Source organism: Rousettus aegyptiacus, unplaced genomic scaffold (assembly GCF_014176215.1).
Source record: "Rousettus aegyptiacus isolate mRouAeg1 unplaced genomic scaffold, mRouAeg1.p scaffold_m13_p_2, whole genome shotgun sequence".
In the NCBI taxonomy this organism is placed as follows: domain Eukaryota; kingdom Metazoa; phylum Chordata; class Mammalia; order Chiroptera; family Pteropodidae; genus Rousettus; species Rousettus aegyptiacus.
The window spans coordinates 42,454,049-42,471,770 of record NW_023416295.1 but is presented as its reverse complement, the minus strand read 5'-3'; the positions used below and the strand labels follow the sequence as shown (position 1 = coordinate 42,471,770).

General features: G+C 38.3%; 1 protein-coding gene and 1 pseudogene across 9 annotated transcripts in view; one reads left to right on the top strand and one right to left on the bottom strand.

Annotated features, from left to right (window-relative positions):
- The window catches only part of TTN (titin), a 265,304-nt gene that overhangs the window by 185,712 nt on the left and 61,870 nt on the right, over positions 1 to 17,722 (bottom strand). For 4 of the 9 annotated variants that reach the window (XM_036235761.1, XM_036235762.1, XM_016152569.2 and 1 more), the window contains 2 exons: positions 12,171 to 14,621; positions 11,116 to 11,394 (listed from right to left, as the gene is read on the bottom strand). In XM_036235761.1, coding sequence (XP_036091654.1) covers positions 11,116 to 11,394; positions 12,171 to 14,621 — 2,730 coding nt within the window. Of the gene's footprint in view, positions 1 to 417; positions 700 to 923; positions 1,203 to 1,447; positions 1,736 to 1,837; positions 2,117 to 2,229; positions 2,509 to 2,629; positions 2,909 to 3,007; positions 3,290 to 3,431; positions 3,711 to 3,817; positions 4,106 to 4,227; positions 4,507 to 4,612; positions 4,892 to 4,999; positions 5,279 to 5,373; positions 5,656 to 5,747; positions 6,027 to 6,141; positions 6,430 to 6,546; positions 6,826 to 6,924; positions 7,204 to 7,636; positions 7,916 to 8,026; positions 8,309 to 8,834; positions 9,399 to 11,115; positions 11,395 to 12,170; positions 14,622 to 17,722 lie in introns of all 9 variants that reach the window. The other 5 variants (XM_016152571.2, XM_036235757.1, XM_036235759.1 and 2 more) reach the window with 5 other exon arrangements.
- Positions 15,413 to 15,946, top strand: LOC107514657 (annotated as a pseudogene).

Here is a 17,722-nt window from a genome sequence, read left to right as displayed (position 1 = left end):
AAATCTAAATTGTTTGAACCTTGTTTATAAGTAGCAAGTATTCCTTGCTATTAATGAAAAAGATTATAGTGAAGATGATGGTGTATTTATAAGTTGATTGAAGGTGAAAATTTAAAAATGCTATTTTTTTGTGTGTATGTTTTGGTAACATAAAATTTGAAATGCTTGACTAATCTGTTAAGGTGATCAGAATTATGACAAGGGAATAATAAGAAAAATATATCAGAATGATTGGTCACATGTAAGCAAATCTTACGAAGAAATAACATTTAAAAAGGAATAAAAATATGAGTTTGGGAAAATATTCTATGATCTTAAATGGAAGCTAAAATGACAGTAAAAGAATAAAGAGCTATGATACCCAGGGGAGAAGAAGGTGGGTTTCAGGCAAAGAGGAACAGAAAAAGAAATCTCTACCTTTTACTATAACCTTGGTACTGCAGCTTGTGCTGCCAGCAGGATTCTGAGCCTCACAAATGAAATCCCCACCATCCTCAGTACCAAGACTGTTCATCTGTATGACAGCCACTGAGTCAATGAAAGTCATTCTGAATTTATCACTGGCTGAGAGTTCATGTTCATTTCTGTACCACACAACTTTGATTTCTGGGGATCCAGTTATCTTGCATTCAAGTCGTGCTGAGTCACCTGCTTTCACTATTTTGGATGCTTCTAATTTCTTTACAAACTTTGGTGGCTCTAGAGAGTGAAGGAAAGAAGAGATTATGAGGAAACGGATATGAATAATAAAAGTTAAATCAGGAAGTATGTAGAAAGATAAAAACATGAACAATGCCTGGCAGATATAGCATTGTGTTAGAGAGAAGAGTACATTCTTAATTGGATAAATGCACTGTAACAGATCACAGAAAGGACCAGAACCACAGGTTAGACAGAAACATAAAACAATCAAATGTGCACACCTGTCACAAGCAACATTGTAGTACAAGAGTCGCTACCAACATCATTGGTAACTTGGCAAGTATATTGTCCAGTCTTGGAAGCGTCCACTGAGTAGAGGTTTAAGAAGCTAGTTGACCCTTCCAAGCCAATGAAACACTTGGGTCCTGAGACAAGTTCCACATCATCCTTAAACCACTTTATTTTAAATGGTGGTGTTCCTTTTAGTACTGCTTTAAATTCCACTGTAGAATCAGGTATGGCTTGTTGTCGCTCAGGTTTTACTAGGAAGCTTGGTGGTTCTATAGATTTTAAGAGAAATATATTTAATTAAATTCCTGTAGTTGAATTACTTTGATGGTTTTATGGGCATATAAGAAAACATTATTGAAAAGAGGTAATGACCGAATATTTCTTGAACTTGGTAAATGTATATCTAAAGAAACGGGACTATTGAGACTTTTAACTTTAAAGGATACAAGGTAAGAGTCATACATTTGAAAAGCGATCACAAAGAAGAATCAAGAAGAGGTAAAGAAATTCCAACCTTTCACAGTTAGGATGCCACTGCATGCATCATCCCCCGCTACATTTGAGACTTTGCATGTATAATTCGCAGTATCTTCTAATTCCAGATTATTAACTTCCAGTGCCATAGTGTTCTCATGACAGACAAGTCTGTATTTTGCACTTGTAGATATTTCTTTTCCATCCTTAAACCACTGAGCACTAATAGGAAGTGAGCCAGAAACCTTGCACTCCATATGAATAGAAGAGCCCAGGACTTTATCCATTTTGGTTAATTTTTTGGTGAATGATGGAGGAATATTTTCATCTGTCCAATGCAAACAGCAAAACACATCCATTAATATGTTGCCATTTGTTTACAAAGGATGTAATACAAATAATGAAAGCTGACTGGGGCCAGGATACAAACCTAGCACTCTCAGGTAGGCATCACAGCTACTGCTTCCAAAGTCATTGTCCACCTTGAAGGTATACTGACCACTATCTTGCTTCATTACTGACTGAATCCTAAAACTGGCCACATTATTTTCAAAACTCATCGAAAAATATCTACTGGGCACAATTTGTTTCCCATCTTTAAGCCATTTTACTTTGAGTTCTGGTGTTCCGGCCACAACACACTCCAAGGTCACTGGGTCTTTCTCAGTAACATCAATGGATTTAGCTTTCTCTAGGATTTGAGCAGGTTCTGTAGTAAGAATTAAAAATGTGGATGAGTCATGTTGATAATTCCACTAGAAATAAGGAGTGCTTATGAAATTGTCTCCACAGACTAACTCTGAGAGGGAATAGCTTACAAACCTTGTACCAAAAGGAAAGCATAACATCTCTCGACTCCTGACTCATTCTTTGCTTGACACGTGTATCTCCCGCTGTGTCCATTATCCACAGCTCTGATCTGAAGTGTGGCCACATTGTTCACAAATGAAATGTGAACATTATCATCTTCATCAAGAATCTGATCATCTTTTAGCCAGGTTACAGAAATGGGAGGAGAGCCCGCCACAGTACTCTGAAAGGTGGCAGAACTTTTCAAAACAGTGGTGATGTTTTCTATCTTCTTAATGAACGATGGTGGTTCTGTGATTAAATTAGACAGTGTGAAAAGAAGAGGTATATTTGAGCTCCCACCCACAATCATAAAATTAAGGAGCACAACAGAATTGTTCTTGGGCAGCCGGCTGCTTTGTGTGTAACTGACCTTTCAGAGAGACTCTGGTGCTGCAAAGGCAGCTGCCACCTTCGTTGGCTACAATGCACTGGTATTCACCAGTGTCTGAAGGGTCACATTTGGTTATATGGAGATTAAACACTGAAACTCTGTCAGTCAGGGTATATTTTTTGCCGCTTCGAATTTCCTTGTTATTCTTCAGCCAAGTGACTTTAAATGGAGATGTTCCCATAACTTCGCACTCCAGCTCCACGTCACTATCTTTCACTACTTCCGCGGGCTTCAACTCCCTGACAAAGGTGGGAGGTTCTAAAGGTTCAAAAGGAAGACAGAGACTAGCTTACTCAAGGGAAGCCCCAGGCCTAGCCAGTAGCACAGCTAAAATGGAAAGTAGATCCAGTAACAAACCTTTGACTTTTAATTCAATGCTACAGCTTGCCGTGCCTGCGTCATTACGAGCTTCACAGACATAAGTCCCACTATTTTCTACCCTGGCACCGGAAATTTGCAAAGTGGCTAAACCATCAGTGAAGGAAATGCCATATTTCTGAATGGCTGTTATTTCATTTCCGTCCAGATACCAAGAAACTTTGATTTCAGGAGTGCCTGTTATTTGGCATTCAAATGTTGTAGATTGTCCATTCCTCAGCACCAATACTGGGCTGGGCTTCTTAATGAATTGAGGAGGTTCTGAAGATGGAAGAAAGAAAGTCTGATGTTGAACATTTTAAAAAACAAAGGCCAAAGAGCAAAATTGTTTTCTAAAGCCTCTTCCCACCCCCTCCAAGAAAATCTAGACAAGCAAGCAAGAGAGGAGTTGCAGAAACCAGACCTTTCACAAAGAGAGTGGCTTTACTGGTTGCTAGGCCAACATCATTGCTTAGCTGGCAAATGTACGTCCCAGAATGAGCAGCTTTGGCTGAAAAGAGCTCCAGAACAGTGGAGGTGTCATCCTTCCAAACTGAGCGAGCTGCTCCTGAGTGCAACTCTTTGTTATCTTTAAACCACTTTATTGTCATGGGTGCTGTGCCACCCACAAGAGCCTTTAATTGAACCCTTGTATTGGGATTGACATCTTGTGACTGTGGCTTTTCCACGAAGTAAGGGGGTTCTGAGGTGAAAGAAAAAGAAGAGAGGTCCAATTTAGAACTGAGCAATGAAGAAATAAGAAATGAGACAGTCACAAGTTCTTGATAGGTGGAGATAAAAATTGCCAACCTTTGACTGTCAGGTGGCCACTGCACTGGTTGTGTCCTGCCTTATTAGTGGCTGAACAAGTGTATGTCCCACTGTCGGTACTTTCCAGATGACTGATTTCCAAGAAGGCAGTATTGTCATAAAAAGAGAATTTGTATTTTTCACTAGCTGATATTTCCTGGTCGTCTTTGAACCACTGGATGCTTATGGGATGTGACCCAGCCACTATACATTCTAAGTCAATAAAAGAACCCTTAATGCTATCCATTTTCTTCAGTTTTTTAGTGAATGAAGGAGGTATGATAAGATCTATGCAATGAAAAAGCAAAAAAAAAAGTTAGATTAATTCACTAATTTGTATTTTCTCTAAAATTATAAGATGAAGGAGCATAGAAATGCCCAGTTCCTCTCCACAGAAAAGCAATACCAACCTAGTACATTAATGCTAGCCTTGCAGCTGCTTCTCCCAACATCGTTTTGGACCTCAAAAGAATATTCTCCACTATCTTTCTTTTCTGTAGAAATAATCTTCAGTATAGAGACTGTGTCAGTGACGCTGATTTTATATTTTTGGCCCAGGGTCAGTTCTTGGCCATCTTTAAACCATTTAGCCGTAATCTCCTTAGTCCCTGAAAATTTAACCTGCAAAGTGGCTGGGTCTCCTTGGGTGACATCTATAGACACAGCCTCCTCGGTGATTGTTGCAGGTTCTGTAAAAAACAAAGGGATAAGTGTGGGTTGTGAACTGCTCTGCTGAAAGGCCTACATCTGAATTTTTTTTTTCCCTAAAACCCACAGCAGACTTTCTAAACCAACCTTTCACTGAGAGTAATGCAGAACATCTTTGTATTCCTGCATCATTTTTGGCCTGACAGACATATTTCCCATCATGCTTGACTTCGATGCCACTGAGGTACAGACTGGCCACATTGTTCTCAAAGGTCATTCTTATATTATTGTCTTCTGTGATTTCATCGTTGTCTTTTAACCAAGTCACTGTGATTGGCAAGGAACCCTTCAGAGAGGCCTGGAAGGCAGCTGTGCCTCCTCGAAGGGAGCTGGTGCTCTCGATCTTCTTTACAAAGGTGGGGGGTTCTAACAGAAAAATGAATTCTTAATCAATACCAGCTCTATAGGAAAACTGGCATTAAAAAAAAAAGTTGACTGCAGAAGAGCTAGTCCATCATGTGAACCAACACTAACCTCTTAAGGTCACCCTGGCACTGCAGGTGCTGCTGCCCACCTCGTTGGTCACCCGACACTGGTATTCACCAGCATCTGCAGCTACAAACTTGAGGATCTGCAGGCTAACCAGCTGATCCTGAATAAAGGTTTTATACTTTCTACCACTCCGCAACGTTGTGTTGTCTTTGAACCAGGTGATCTCAAAGGGAGGCGTGCCTGCCACCTCGGCCAGCAACATGACATCATACTCCTTCAACACTTCGATTGGCTTAAATTCTTTGGTAAAGTAAGGTGACTCTACAGTAAAAAAGGAATCATTTTGAGTTAATGGGGGAGGAATTTGTGGCATGGATTAAAACTTTGGTAACACAAGGGGCAATGTGAACACAAACCTTTGACTATTAAAATGCTACCACAGTGGTCACTGCCAGCCTCATTTTGGGCCTCACACATATATTCGCCACTGTCTTCGATGGCAACATCTGTAAGTCTTAGAACTGCAGTGGACCCCACAAAAGACATTTTGTGTTTGCTGCTCTCCTTGATTTCTCTATCATTTGCAAACCATGTTATTTTAATTGGAGGGGTGCCAGTTACTTGGCAGGCTAGCTGGGTGGCATCTCCCTTCTTCAAGAGCTGTGATGGCTCTAATTTTTCAATAAATGTGGCAGGTTCTGTGGAAGGAAAGACGTTATTAAGAGACTTAAGAAAGGGGAAAGAACTTAGAACAATGGTAGCATGATGATGTCAAGAAAACACTGCAAACCTTTTACAAATAAGTTTGCACTGCACTCCACACTTCCGGCGACGTTGCTGACTTTACAGGTGTATGTGCCTGAATCGGAAGTTTTTACAGCATAGAGTTCCAGGGAACTTTCTAAAGCATCTTTAGTAATATAGCAGCTTCCACCGGAAACCAGCTCTTTGTCACCCTTAAACCATCTGATTGTAAGAGGAACAGACCCTTGGAAGGTGCTCTTCAGGCAGACTGCAGAGCCGGGCAGAACATCCTTTGATGCAGGTTTAGTTACAAAACTGGGTGGTTCTAAAGAAGGGGTAATAAGACAGAATTTCAAAGAGTTAAGCGGCGCGATCGAAGGGAAGAAGGCTTAATTCGAACATCGTCTATAGCAAGAATGAAACGCAAGTCTCCAGCCAACCTTGCACGACCAGGGCTCCGCTGCTGTCCTTGCTTCCCACGGAATTTGTGGCTCGACAAGTGAAATTCCCTGCGTCGTTCATGTCTACTCTGCTTATCTCCAAAGAGGCTGTGCCTTCCACAAATGCTATTCTGTATCTGTCAGAAGAAGCTATTTCTTTACCATCCTTAAACCAAGATACCCTCATTGGGAGAGAGCCAGCGATTTTGCAGTCGAGCCTGCAGTTTCCGCTAACCACACTGTCCACATTGCGTAGGGGTTTGGTAAAAAATGGAGCAATGTCTCGATCTGTTCATGGCACAAGAAAGGAAGAAAGGTCAATATGGAAGACTGCTCAGTGATTTTATTTTTGGTCATCTGTTGGTTTTTGAAGGACTGTGTAGCATAGGTTCTAGAGATACTGACCTAGTACAGTGAAAGTTGTCTCACAGGAGCTGCTGCCCACTTCATTGGAAATTTCAAACGTGTATTGGCCACTATCATGTAGTTCAGCTGAATAAAATTTGAGTTGGGCAACATTGTTTTTAAAACTTATTCGATACTTTTTACTGGCAACGAGAGGTCTGCCATCTTTGTACCATTTGGGCTTGAGTTCTGGGGTGCCTGTGACTGTATACTCCAGTGTGGCTGGGTCTCCTGCTGTCACTTGGATCAGTTCTGCTCTCTCGACAATTTTGGCAGGTTCTATAATGGTATTAAACAGTTAGAATTCCAAAATATGTATCTAGGGTTTCATGTATAAGTGGAAATATTGGTTCAAAGTTAAAATGTTCCTACACGAACCTTTAACTATTAATTCCCCAACAGACGTTTGGCTTCCAGCTTCATTTTCGGCCAGGCATGTATATTTGCCGCCCAAACTAATCTGAACATCAGGGATTATCAAGACTGCAACACCATTGGAAAAACTCATTTTGATTTTTCCGTCTTCTTTAATGATCTCTTGTCCTTTCATCCACGTGACAGAGATGGGTTCTGACCCTCTCACAGCAGCTTGTAAGGTAACAGTTTGTCCTGCTAGTGCAGTAAAATCGTCTACTTTCTTTACAAAGGTTGGTGGTTCTAGTTAAAGGAAGAAAGCATACAAAACTTATCACTTTTCAAACAGTTTCAACACCATATATATTTAAGTGTTTTATCCAGATTACATTTATCTTGTCCAACTGTTATCCCATAGTATTGGTTAATTAGAAGAAGAAGAAATAAAATTTAAGAGGAATTACAGTTCTATCCAAGAGAAAGAAGCAGAGAAGATACATGGTTATCAGCTGACGAAATGGCCTTGTATGTAGTTTCACTTTTTTTTTCAGAGACTAAATATTTACACTGGTCTCAAAACAAGACTAGATGAAGGTCACTGACTTTGTCTCCAAGGTCCCAGGTCAAATCAAAAGCAAAATATATTTTGAAAGGGAAAGTACCAGTTTTCCTTCAATGGGTTAAGAAAACTATTTTGACAATTTATTAAAGAGGCATCAGTTTTTCAAGCACTAACCTTTTAATAAGTGTGTTGCACTGCAGCCACACTTCCCAACTTCATTAGCAACAACACATTCATATTCACCGACGTCTGCACTATTAAAAGAAAAGATCTCCAGAGACACAAGAGATCTCTGGGAAGCTAATCTGTATTTTTTACTACTTCGAATTTGCTTCTTATCTTTGAACCAGCTAATTTCAAATGGTCCAGTGCCTGAGATTTCACATTGAAGGAAGGCATTTGTTCCTCTCACTATGTCTGCAGGCTCAAGAGTTTTGATGAAAGAAGGAGGTTCTAAAAAGCATGAAAGCATTGAATAAGTCACATGTTACCAACGAGTAAAAAGAATCTTTTCACAGAAAAACAATGGACTATAATGGACGAAACGATGGACTGTAAACAAACCTTTGATAACTATTTCAGCACTGCAGCTGTCACTGCCAACGTCATTTATTGCTTCACATGAGTAACTCCCACTGTCTTCAACTTTTACATCAGTAATATCAAGCACAGCCTCAGAATTGACAAAAGACATGCGGACTGTGTTACTCTCATTAAGTTCTTTGTTATTTTTAAACCAGGTAACCTGGATCACAGGTGAGCCTTTCAACTTGCAATGGAGGCGTGCTGATTCACCTGGGAGCATTAAATAAGAGGGATCCACCTTCTTCACAAAGGATGGTGGCTCTACATCAAGTTAACAAGAAAAGAAAAAGGAAAAGATAGCTGAAGCATAAATTCCACAAAAGATAAGTAGACATATACAACAAAAAGACACAACACACATAAAATATCTGCATGAAATTTCTGAAAAGGTTGTGGTGTTCTTAATAACTTTCCAAATTTCAATGATTCTAAAACACTTTCTCAGTTTCTTGATTTAAAAAAAAGAACAAACAAAAACAAAAGTGAGCAAATTCCACTTATACAAAGAACAATTTTATGAAAGAAGAATTGTTAAGGATTTCCTAGACACTTGAACTTTTTAAAGCAATCTTTGTTAATGGCAGAATGTTTTAAAAGAACAAAAGTTAAGTGAATTGTGAAGAAGATTGAAAAACTAAAATCAAACAAATGACAGAATTTTCCCCAAACCAAAAGTTTTGCTTGGATGAAATTATTTTAATAACAAAATGTACCAACTACATCGGTGCTTCTACTGAGGCATCCTTTCAGAGAAGAAAGTGAAAAATAACATTCACACATTTCTTACCTCTGATAGTTACTGTTGCTGTAGATGAGCTGCTTCCAGCCTCATTTGAAGCTGTGCAAACATAGGTGCCCGAATCTTTTAGTTTGGCTAGTGGAATCTCAAGTGATGCTACTTTATCTTCAAAATAGATCTTGTAATCTTTCCCAGGTGGGAGTTTTTGTCCATCTTTATTCCATGTAATGGTGACTTTTCTGTCTTCATCTACTTGGCATTCAAGGTGGATTTTCTTATTGATAGCCGATTGCACAGGCTCTAATTCTTTAATGAAATGTGGTTTGTCGATTATGATCAGCTCAGCTTGGCAGATATCGGCTCCAAACTTGTTAGAAGCCTTACAAGAGTAAACTCCTCTATCTTGAATTGTAAGATTTGAGAGTTCTAAAATGTGTTTGTTTTCTGAATCCGAAATCTTGCGGTTAGGGGAAGGTGATAGAGCAGCCCCATCTTTCTGCCAAATGGTTTCAATCACAGGAGTCCCTGTCACTGTGCAGAGGAACTTGGCTGCCTTACCCACAAAAGTTGTAATGGACTTAGGTCTGGAGAGAAAGGTTGGTGGATATGCCTCTGCAAAAGAAATTTTTCCAGCATTATGTTTTGTCCCTACCAAAGCTCTTGCTGTATTGCTATATTTCAAGAAAGAGAAAAATGAGTTATATCTTTAGACAGATTTGAGCTGGTATTTAAAATAGGGTAATGTATTAATAAAATGAAAAGATTTGTTAAAAGAAAGGGATGAGAGTGTTCTTTATAGAAGAGACAGCACATTCAATGTTTCTATCAAAGGAAAGAACAGATACTCCTTTATTTAGCAACATTAACTTATTATTGTTAACAATTTGTGCATTTTAGAGCTGATTAATTATTTGAATTATTTGATAAGCAATGCAGCTGATACTTTTATTCTGCCTAATTAGAAGACTGTATAAGGAAGATAAATAAAATGTACCTGAAGAATAGAAATATTAAGTGATAAAAAGTTTTAGCAGTTTTGTAAAGTCTCTCCAACCCTCATGCCAATAACTGACGAAGCCTTAAATGGCTTAACTTTGAATGAAAGCCCTCAAGTCATTTCAAGCTTGTCAAAATATTTATAGCAGTAATTTCCCACTTCTATACTGCATTTTGAAACAAGCCTTTAGGAATCTCTCTTTCTGAGCTTTAAAAAATCATCCTCCTTCCTCTTTCTTATTGTTTGAAGGGTATCAGTCCCATTACTGAATTGGCCTAATGTGGGTAAAGAAATTTCCAAGAGTGTCATGAAGAATAAAGCCATACATATGATTTCATGGAGACTCTTTGATCACAAAGTGAAAACCACAGGTCAGGTTGCCACAGACCTAGATTTTATTTTTTCTGATATGTAAAAGGTCTGCAGAGTAGAGAAAGCTACACAGAACCCTAACGTATTCAGGTCAAACCGATGTGCTACATTTGCCTTTCCCTTTCAGATTCTCATTGAAAATGAAGATTAAGGAACAGTCCTGGTCTGACATTAGTGCATGGCTTCTCTCAACAATGCGGGTTGTAGCTACCCCTGACCCTAAATCATAGTTCATACTCACGCTTTCCCTTGGGAATAAAGCAACAAAGAGGAAAAGAGAGAGAAGGAAATGAGGGAATACAAACACTTGATGAATATTAACTAATCGAAAGTCATCCAGGGAACCTAAATATTGGGAACAGAATATGTGTGTAGTTACTCTTATTTTTAAATTAGTAATAAAGCTTAGGGTGAAAATCCTAGTTTACAGTCCTGTGCTGGCTCCTTGTCTCACATTAGGATTTGTTTAACTTTAGTTTTATGCTCTGGCTTTCCTCACTGTGAATTCTGTTCTTAACTGGTTCCAAATTATTAAATTCATTGGGATATTATTTATTTTGTAGTAGCACTAAACTGTCCTGAAATTTTTTATATTAAGGGCCAAGCTGTCAGTAGTTATCCAAGAATTTCTTCCAAGCTAGTCATTAAAAAAAAAAAAAACCTAGTAAAAACAAATTCCCTGAAAACCAAACTTTCAGGAGCCACTTCTCATTTGATTCCTTAACATTCGTCTCAAAATACTAAGTTATTTTTTATTTTTTCCTTAGCCATTGTTAGAAATACGACTGTAAATAATTTCTTGTCTGACATAGGTTCTGCAGCACCTAGTCACTACATTACCATCTGGGCTGTTGGTCTCTCCAGTTGGTAGGACAAGCACATCATGACCCTGTATGAAAAGCAAATTAGGCAACAATATGAAATGAGATGATAACACCCGATTCGATGTACGGCATTTACCTGTCACAGTTAGTGTGGCTGTACAGCTGACACTGCCATACTCATTGGAAGCTTTGCAGGTGTACTCGCCGCAGTCAACCACCTGGGTTCTCAAAATTTCCAGGCTGGAGACGTAATTTGAAGATCGAATAGAACACTTGTCACTCTCGTAAATTTCTCGGCCAGCTTTAAACCACTGGAATCGGACATTGGGGGCACTTTGGATCTCACAGGTGAATTTGGCAAGGTGGCCCAGGGCTACTTCGAGGGGCTCGATTCTCCTCTTGATCACTGGGGCAGCTGCAAAGGGAAGCAGAGTCCTTTAGCACACCTCCGTATCAGGCATACCACATTTTTCTTTTCCTTCTAACTTTTGTTTCTGTTAATGAAGTAAGACAGTTGAAATTGGTGAGAAGGATTGCAGCAGTTTAAGACAAGTGACTGGAAAATGAGAAAGATCATTGAAGGCAAAAGGAGACAATAAGCAGCTTTCAACATATTCAATCAGCACTTTGCAGTGAATTGTGAAAAAAATTAAAATGTGATGCTATTGGCTTACGTGCATAACAACATGATAACTCTTTAAATATACCATGCTGACTAGGAACATTGAGAATGTGAAAAAACATGATATCCTATATAAAGTGATAAGTGAAACAACAGCAAAAAAGAAATAGATACAAAACACATAAATGGACAATTAATCATGGTTATTTTGAATTTATGGGTGAGACTGGAAATTTTAGAGTGGCTAAGTGTTCGCTGACAGCTTTTTATTACATGGTATTAAAGTATTTCCACATAAAAATAAACTAAAAAGCATATGTATTGGTATTATGAAATATATGAAAACACATTTTATTTAAAAAATAAGTAGTAATGTAGATATAACATATTACCCAGTAAAGCAGTAAAGGGAAAGAAGAGTTAATAACCATGATTATGTCTCTGAGTATTCTTACTCTAAATCAACTGCATTCTGGCAGTGGCAGATCAGTGAAAATTCAGTGATGCAACCTGAACAGTACAATTCAGTGAATGTTAGAGCTTTATCCATTTAATCCTTAAAATCCAACCTCTTTTGACTACAGTGAGTTTTGCCGAAGTTTCTGTTTTTCCGTTGTCATTCAGGGCCTCACAGGTGTACTCTCCCTGATGTTCTTCTGTATTTACTTTGTCGATTACTAGTGTGTATGTATTTTGATCTTGTAAACACTTGAACTTTTCATCTGAAGGCACCAGTTTACTCTCAAAATACCAGTTCACCTCTTTGGCGTTTGTTATGGATGACGTGAGGTTTACGATGTCACCTTCCTCAGCAACAGTGTCCACCAAGGGCTTATGTATTATAGGACCAGCCTCTTCGATTAAGCTACCCTCAGATGGTCTTGGTAACTCATCCTGTTTTTCATCAGAGAGAGTAGCTGTAGCAATCCCATCAGGGACAGTTGTGGTATCCACAACTTTGACCTGACTTTCCACATTAACGTGACTGACCTCTTCCATTGAGACCAAATATTTAGATTCAATTTCTGGTTCAGTGATTGCTTCAACAGTCTGTGAATCTGAAAAAGAATCCATTTCTTCTTGCAAGCCTGTTTTGGTTCCTTTCTGAATTCTAGGATCCTCGGCTGTTAAGATGTTTATTTCCTCACATATAATAGAGCACAAGGCATCCTTAAATTCAGTTTTCAAGTTAGCCATTTGAGGATCGATGCCTTCAATAGCGATGGTTAATTCTTCTGTTAGAGACTCCCCTGAGGTAATAAGGTAGGTACACATAATGCGTTTGGGCTCTTGGCTAAAGTTTATGGCCTTGACCTCCACATTTTTAATGTTTCTTAACCACTCAGAGAAAAGGCTCGTTTGCTCAATGGCCACTGCTGCTTGCAAAGCCCTGCGGATCTGAGTTTTCAGGTTTAACCTTTGCTCTTCTGGAATACCAGAAAGCAAACTTTCCTTAGAAAGATTGTCACTTCCTCTAACCTCCTGCACGACCTGTATTGCCATGGGCTCTTTCTTACACTCAATGGTTTGGTTAGGGGGCATCACCAAGTTGTCAGAATGTTTTTCCTTGAGCAGTACCTGCTTTTCTTCACATGCTAGTGGAAAACTTAAGGACTTGCCTTCCTCAGTCCTGGCCACCAAATCTAGCCCTGTACTTTCCAGTTGATACACACTTTCCATCAAAATTTCACTTTCTTCTGTGCACGTGTGTTCTGAAGGAACCTGGGGCTCATAGCTTATGTTAGAGACCTCGATGTCAGGACTCTTGAAACTTTCCACATGTCCCTCAGCTAAGTTCTGACTCATGATGAGAGCACTTTGTGCCTCTTGCTTTTGAAGAGTTCCTATTTGCTCTTTGTCCACTGAAGATACTGTCTTTTGTTTTGGTAAAAGTGCTTCCTCAACCCCAGAAGTTGGATATGAATGAGCTGGAGGTTCTTCTGTTAAAGATTGTAGATAACTCCCTTCAGGTTCAGCTAATAAAGTTTTCAGAGGCTTGACTGTTAATGAACTAATTTCTTCTTTGGATGTGGCACCGGGGGATATTTTTTCAGTATCTGACAGAACTGCCTGGGGTGCAGCCTTCCAAATGGTGTCCTTTACGAAAGCTGCAATTCCTGGCTCTGAGTCAAATGCCTCAATTGCAGGGCCCTTTAACAACACCTGGGGAAAATCTTTAGGAGCCTCTGGTGTGGACTTGGCTTTGCAGGGGGCATCAGTCATGTCTGTGTCTTCCAAAAGCACAAGCAACTCTGCGGCACAGGTGGACTCACCCCACATATTCTCTGCTTTACAAACATAGAGGCCACTGTCTTCCTTCTGAGGGTCGTTGACGATAAACGTCCCAGAACCCTCAGGATTATGAATGATAGTGTAATATACATTGGTGCAAAGCTGTTTGTTTTCTTTGAACCACAAAACGGTGGGCGCAGGCTCTCCAATCACCATGTACTCAAAGATGGCAGGGACCCCCTGAGTACAGTGAATTGGTTTTAACTCTTTAAGGAAGTAAGGAGGACAAGGACCTTCAAGATTTCCCAGAGGTTTCTCCACTGCTGATCCTGGTTCAGTTTCTTTGTGCCTCTGTCCTTTGGAATTTATTTTTAGATAGGCACTGCATATTGTCTGTCCATATTCATTACTGGCAATACATGTATACTCTCCCTCGTCCTCAAGTTTTGTGAACAGAATGATCAAGCTATGATCATTACTATCGAAAACAAATTTGTAGTCAGCAGAAGGCGTTAACATTACTCCATTAAAGAACCACTGAATTTTAGGCTTGGGAATACCAGTGACAGTAACAGACAGTTTAGCCACATCTCCTATGCTTATTTCAGCATTTGACATTTCTTTGATAAAAATTGGGACACTGCCTTCTTTTTTGGAATCAAATTTAGTTGAATGAACTGGAGGTTCAGACAAAAGTTCAAGTGTTTCATTTCTATTAGATAGCTGAAGGTCAGAGCTATAGGTCTGGAGTCCTTCTTCCTCAGCAGACAGAAGACAACTAGAAAACTCTGTATGGGGAAAAATGATGATTATTTTACTATCAATTTCATGTAAAAACAACAAAAATAAAAGTCAAAGAATTATGTACCAACTGGTGGCCTTCTTCTGCTTTATTCCTGAAATCATTAGATTATCCTGAGATTAATCTATCAAAAAGAACATTTCTAATTGTTTAATCTTAATTTACTGTATCACACTATGTGCTTATACATACTGTAGTAATGCAACTTTCAGTCAGCTTCATTCGTATTAGAGTTTATAAATTTTAAAGATGTTCTTACACATTTCCCTTTGTGATATAATCCCAATTCTAAAGTCTGAAAAACTGCTGGCTAAATATTTATAATAAAGGAATCCAGCATTATTTAAATCACTTTCTAAAAAAGATTCAGAATTATTATTTATATTTAGAATTTTCTTGCATTTAAAAATATCCTCATTATCAAAATGGAGATCGATTATTTCCAAAATAAAACATCTGTGTCCCAGTTACTGCTTATAAATAAAAGCCATTATTAAAAATAAGGGGCTATATAGGAAATGTTTAACTTGAATTTGTAAGAGAACTACTGTTTTCAGTTACTAGAAATGAAGGCCTTCTTTTGCCTGTGTAAATTGCCTCAGTACGTCAACAAAGCTTTTATAATAAGACTTAAGTTATTAACTTAATGGGAGAATCAGAAATGAGAGAAAACTCTGACATTAAAAACTAGATCGTGGCTCCCTGACTCCCCTTGTACTCCTCCCCCTGCCTCCCTTAACTCCGCCCGTGGTGCTTGGTCCTACTTCTAGACTTAAAATGCCCCTCTGGGGAGGTGGGAGGACCCAGTGCAATGAGAAAAAGGTACAGTGTGATGGGAGAAGCTTCCATGGCTGCTGCTTTCTCTGCATGGTTTGCAGATAAAATTTAGATAGTATAAAAGTGACAATTCATGATAAAGAGATCAAGTGCAATTCCTGCTATGAAAAGAAGTATGAGCCAAAGATGTTGGCATGCTCAACATGGATATGGCAAGAAATTGGGTATCAAGCCAGAGAATGTTTAACCTTACCGGCTTGCAACAAATCCAAACACTTATAAATTTGCTCAGAAGAACGGAGGTGCTGAGAAGTGGTCCAGATGTGGAAATTCTGTAAGTGCTGCTGAGACGATAATTGGAGCTAGAAAGCTCTGGCACAAAAACTGTTTCCAATGCGCCAAGTGTGGGAAGAACCAACAGCTCTGAGTGAGAAAGAAGGTGAAATCTACTGCACAGGATGCTACCCAAAGAACTTTGGGCCCAAAGGATTTGGCTATGACCAAGGAGCAAGAGTCCTTGTTCATACTCAGTAAAGGCGTGAACCTAAAACTGAGATCACACACGGAGAATCTCTACATAATCTAGACACAGATAATCTAAAACTAAACTACTGTGAATTTCCTCTAGCACTTCACTACGGTATATTACTCTGTCCTTGGACAGGCTGGCTGGCTAGTTGGAAGTAGGAAGAGAACACCGTACCCTTTTGCTTTACTTATCAGCATTTTCAAGAACCATTTCTTTTACATTTTAAATAAAACTTTAGCTTGAAAGAAAACTTGGTTATATTTTATTTAGCAAGAAATACCTATACATCATTATTGAACAGAAAAACAAAGCAGTGAATAACAGATACTCTTTAAACAGTGTATTGGATGACAAGATGAAAGATTTGCAATGCGATAACAAAGAATTAGGTTTTCATTAGATCTTTAAATATATAGAACAGCTCTATTAATACTAGTTTTACTGCTTTACTAAAAAGCAGTATTATTATTTTATTTGTTCACTACATCTGCATCATATGGAATAGTCTTATGCCTTGATTCTTTTTGTTCTAATGTATAAGCATGAGGAAGGACTCTAGTGTCTGTTAGTTGTAAATGTATTGGTAAAACTTCTTTACAGCATGTAGAATACATATACTTTTATTACTTCAATTAGTAGTCATAAAATCATTAATTTATTTCACATACCAATGGTGACCACTTAACTTTACGTTTAATCTATAATATGTTACTCGTGTCACCTCCCCCCCCAACACACACCTTTACTTGAACTGCGAAAACATCTATAAAGGCAAATCTTGAAATATTTTCCCTTACCTTTAAACATGGTATATTAACCATAAAAAAGATAGGAAAAGGAATACAAATATGCTGAAACATGAAAAGTGTAGTTAAAAATACATGTTGTAGGAGCAGTTAAGAATTATGTCTAAACACTACTATGTGTAATACAATGAATTCTTTATCCAACATCAGAGAAATTAATATTTCAGGCTTTTAAGTTATGTGCCATTGAGTCAGAAAATTAAAAAATTCCATTTAATTATCTATAACAATTAATAAACAAGCCAAGTGTGGGCAAGGCTTACTTTTCTTTATTCATTATTATTCTGCATATCAAGTATAATGCATTTGAGAATAACAGAATTCTAATGAGCAAAGTCAAATAAGGCTTTCCTTCTTACGTGAATAAAAGTATATTTTTCAGTCTTTCATGAAAATCCAATAAGGCATTAAAACTTTTTTCTTTTCTTACTCTTTTTGCTTTCCTTTCCTCTTCCCTCTTCTCTCCTCTTTCCTCTCCTCTCCTCTCCTTTCCTTTCCTTCCTTTTAAGAAACAGGTTCGAACCGTTGCTATGCTCTATAATATTTGGGTAAAGTGTGCTTGTCATGTTTATCATGACCTGAATTTCTAATTTATTTAAACCTTCATTATGTGACTAAAAGTAGAATAAATCCTTAAGTCCCTAAACTATAGAATTAATTTTATTTTGGAGATTTAGGGTGTGTCATATTATATCTATAATTATTATCACAGATATTGTATACTCGCTGGTTGAAACAGAAATGATTGTTCCACAATAGTGTATCTATCTTGATGAGTTTTGGTGACTCAAAACAAGTAAAACAAGATTTTTTTGGGGGAGGGAGGGATACGGAGGTTAGGGGTGGGGTGGGAGTATAAGTCTGACTGCTCTGTCTATATTCTGTACATACTCCAAATTGCTTATGTAAGTTGGAAGGCTTTTAGGGAACTCCCATTGAGAGAATAAAAAGGTAATAAATAGATGAAATAAACAT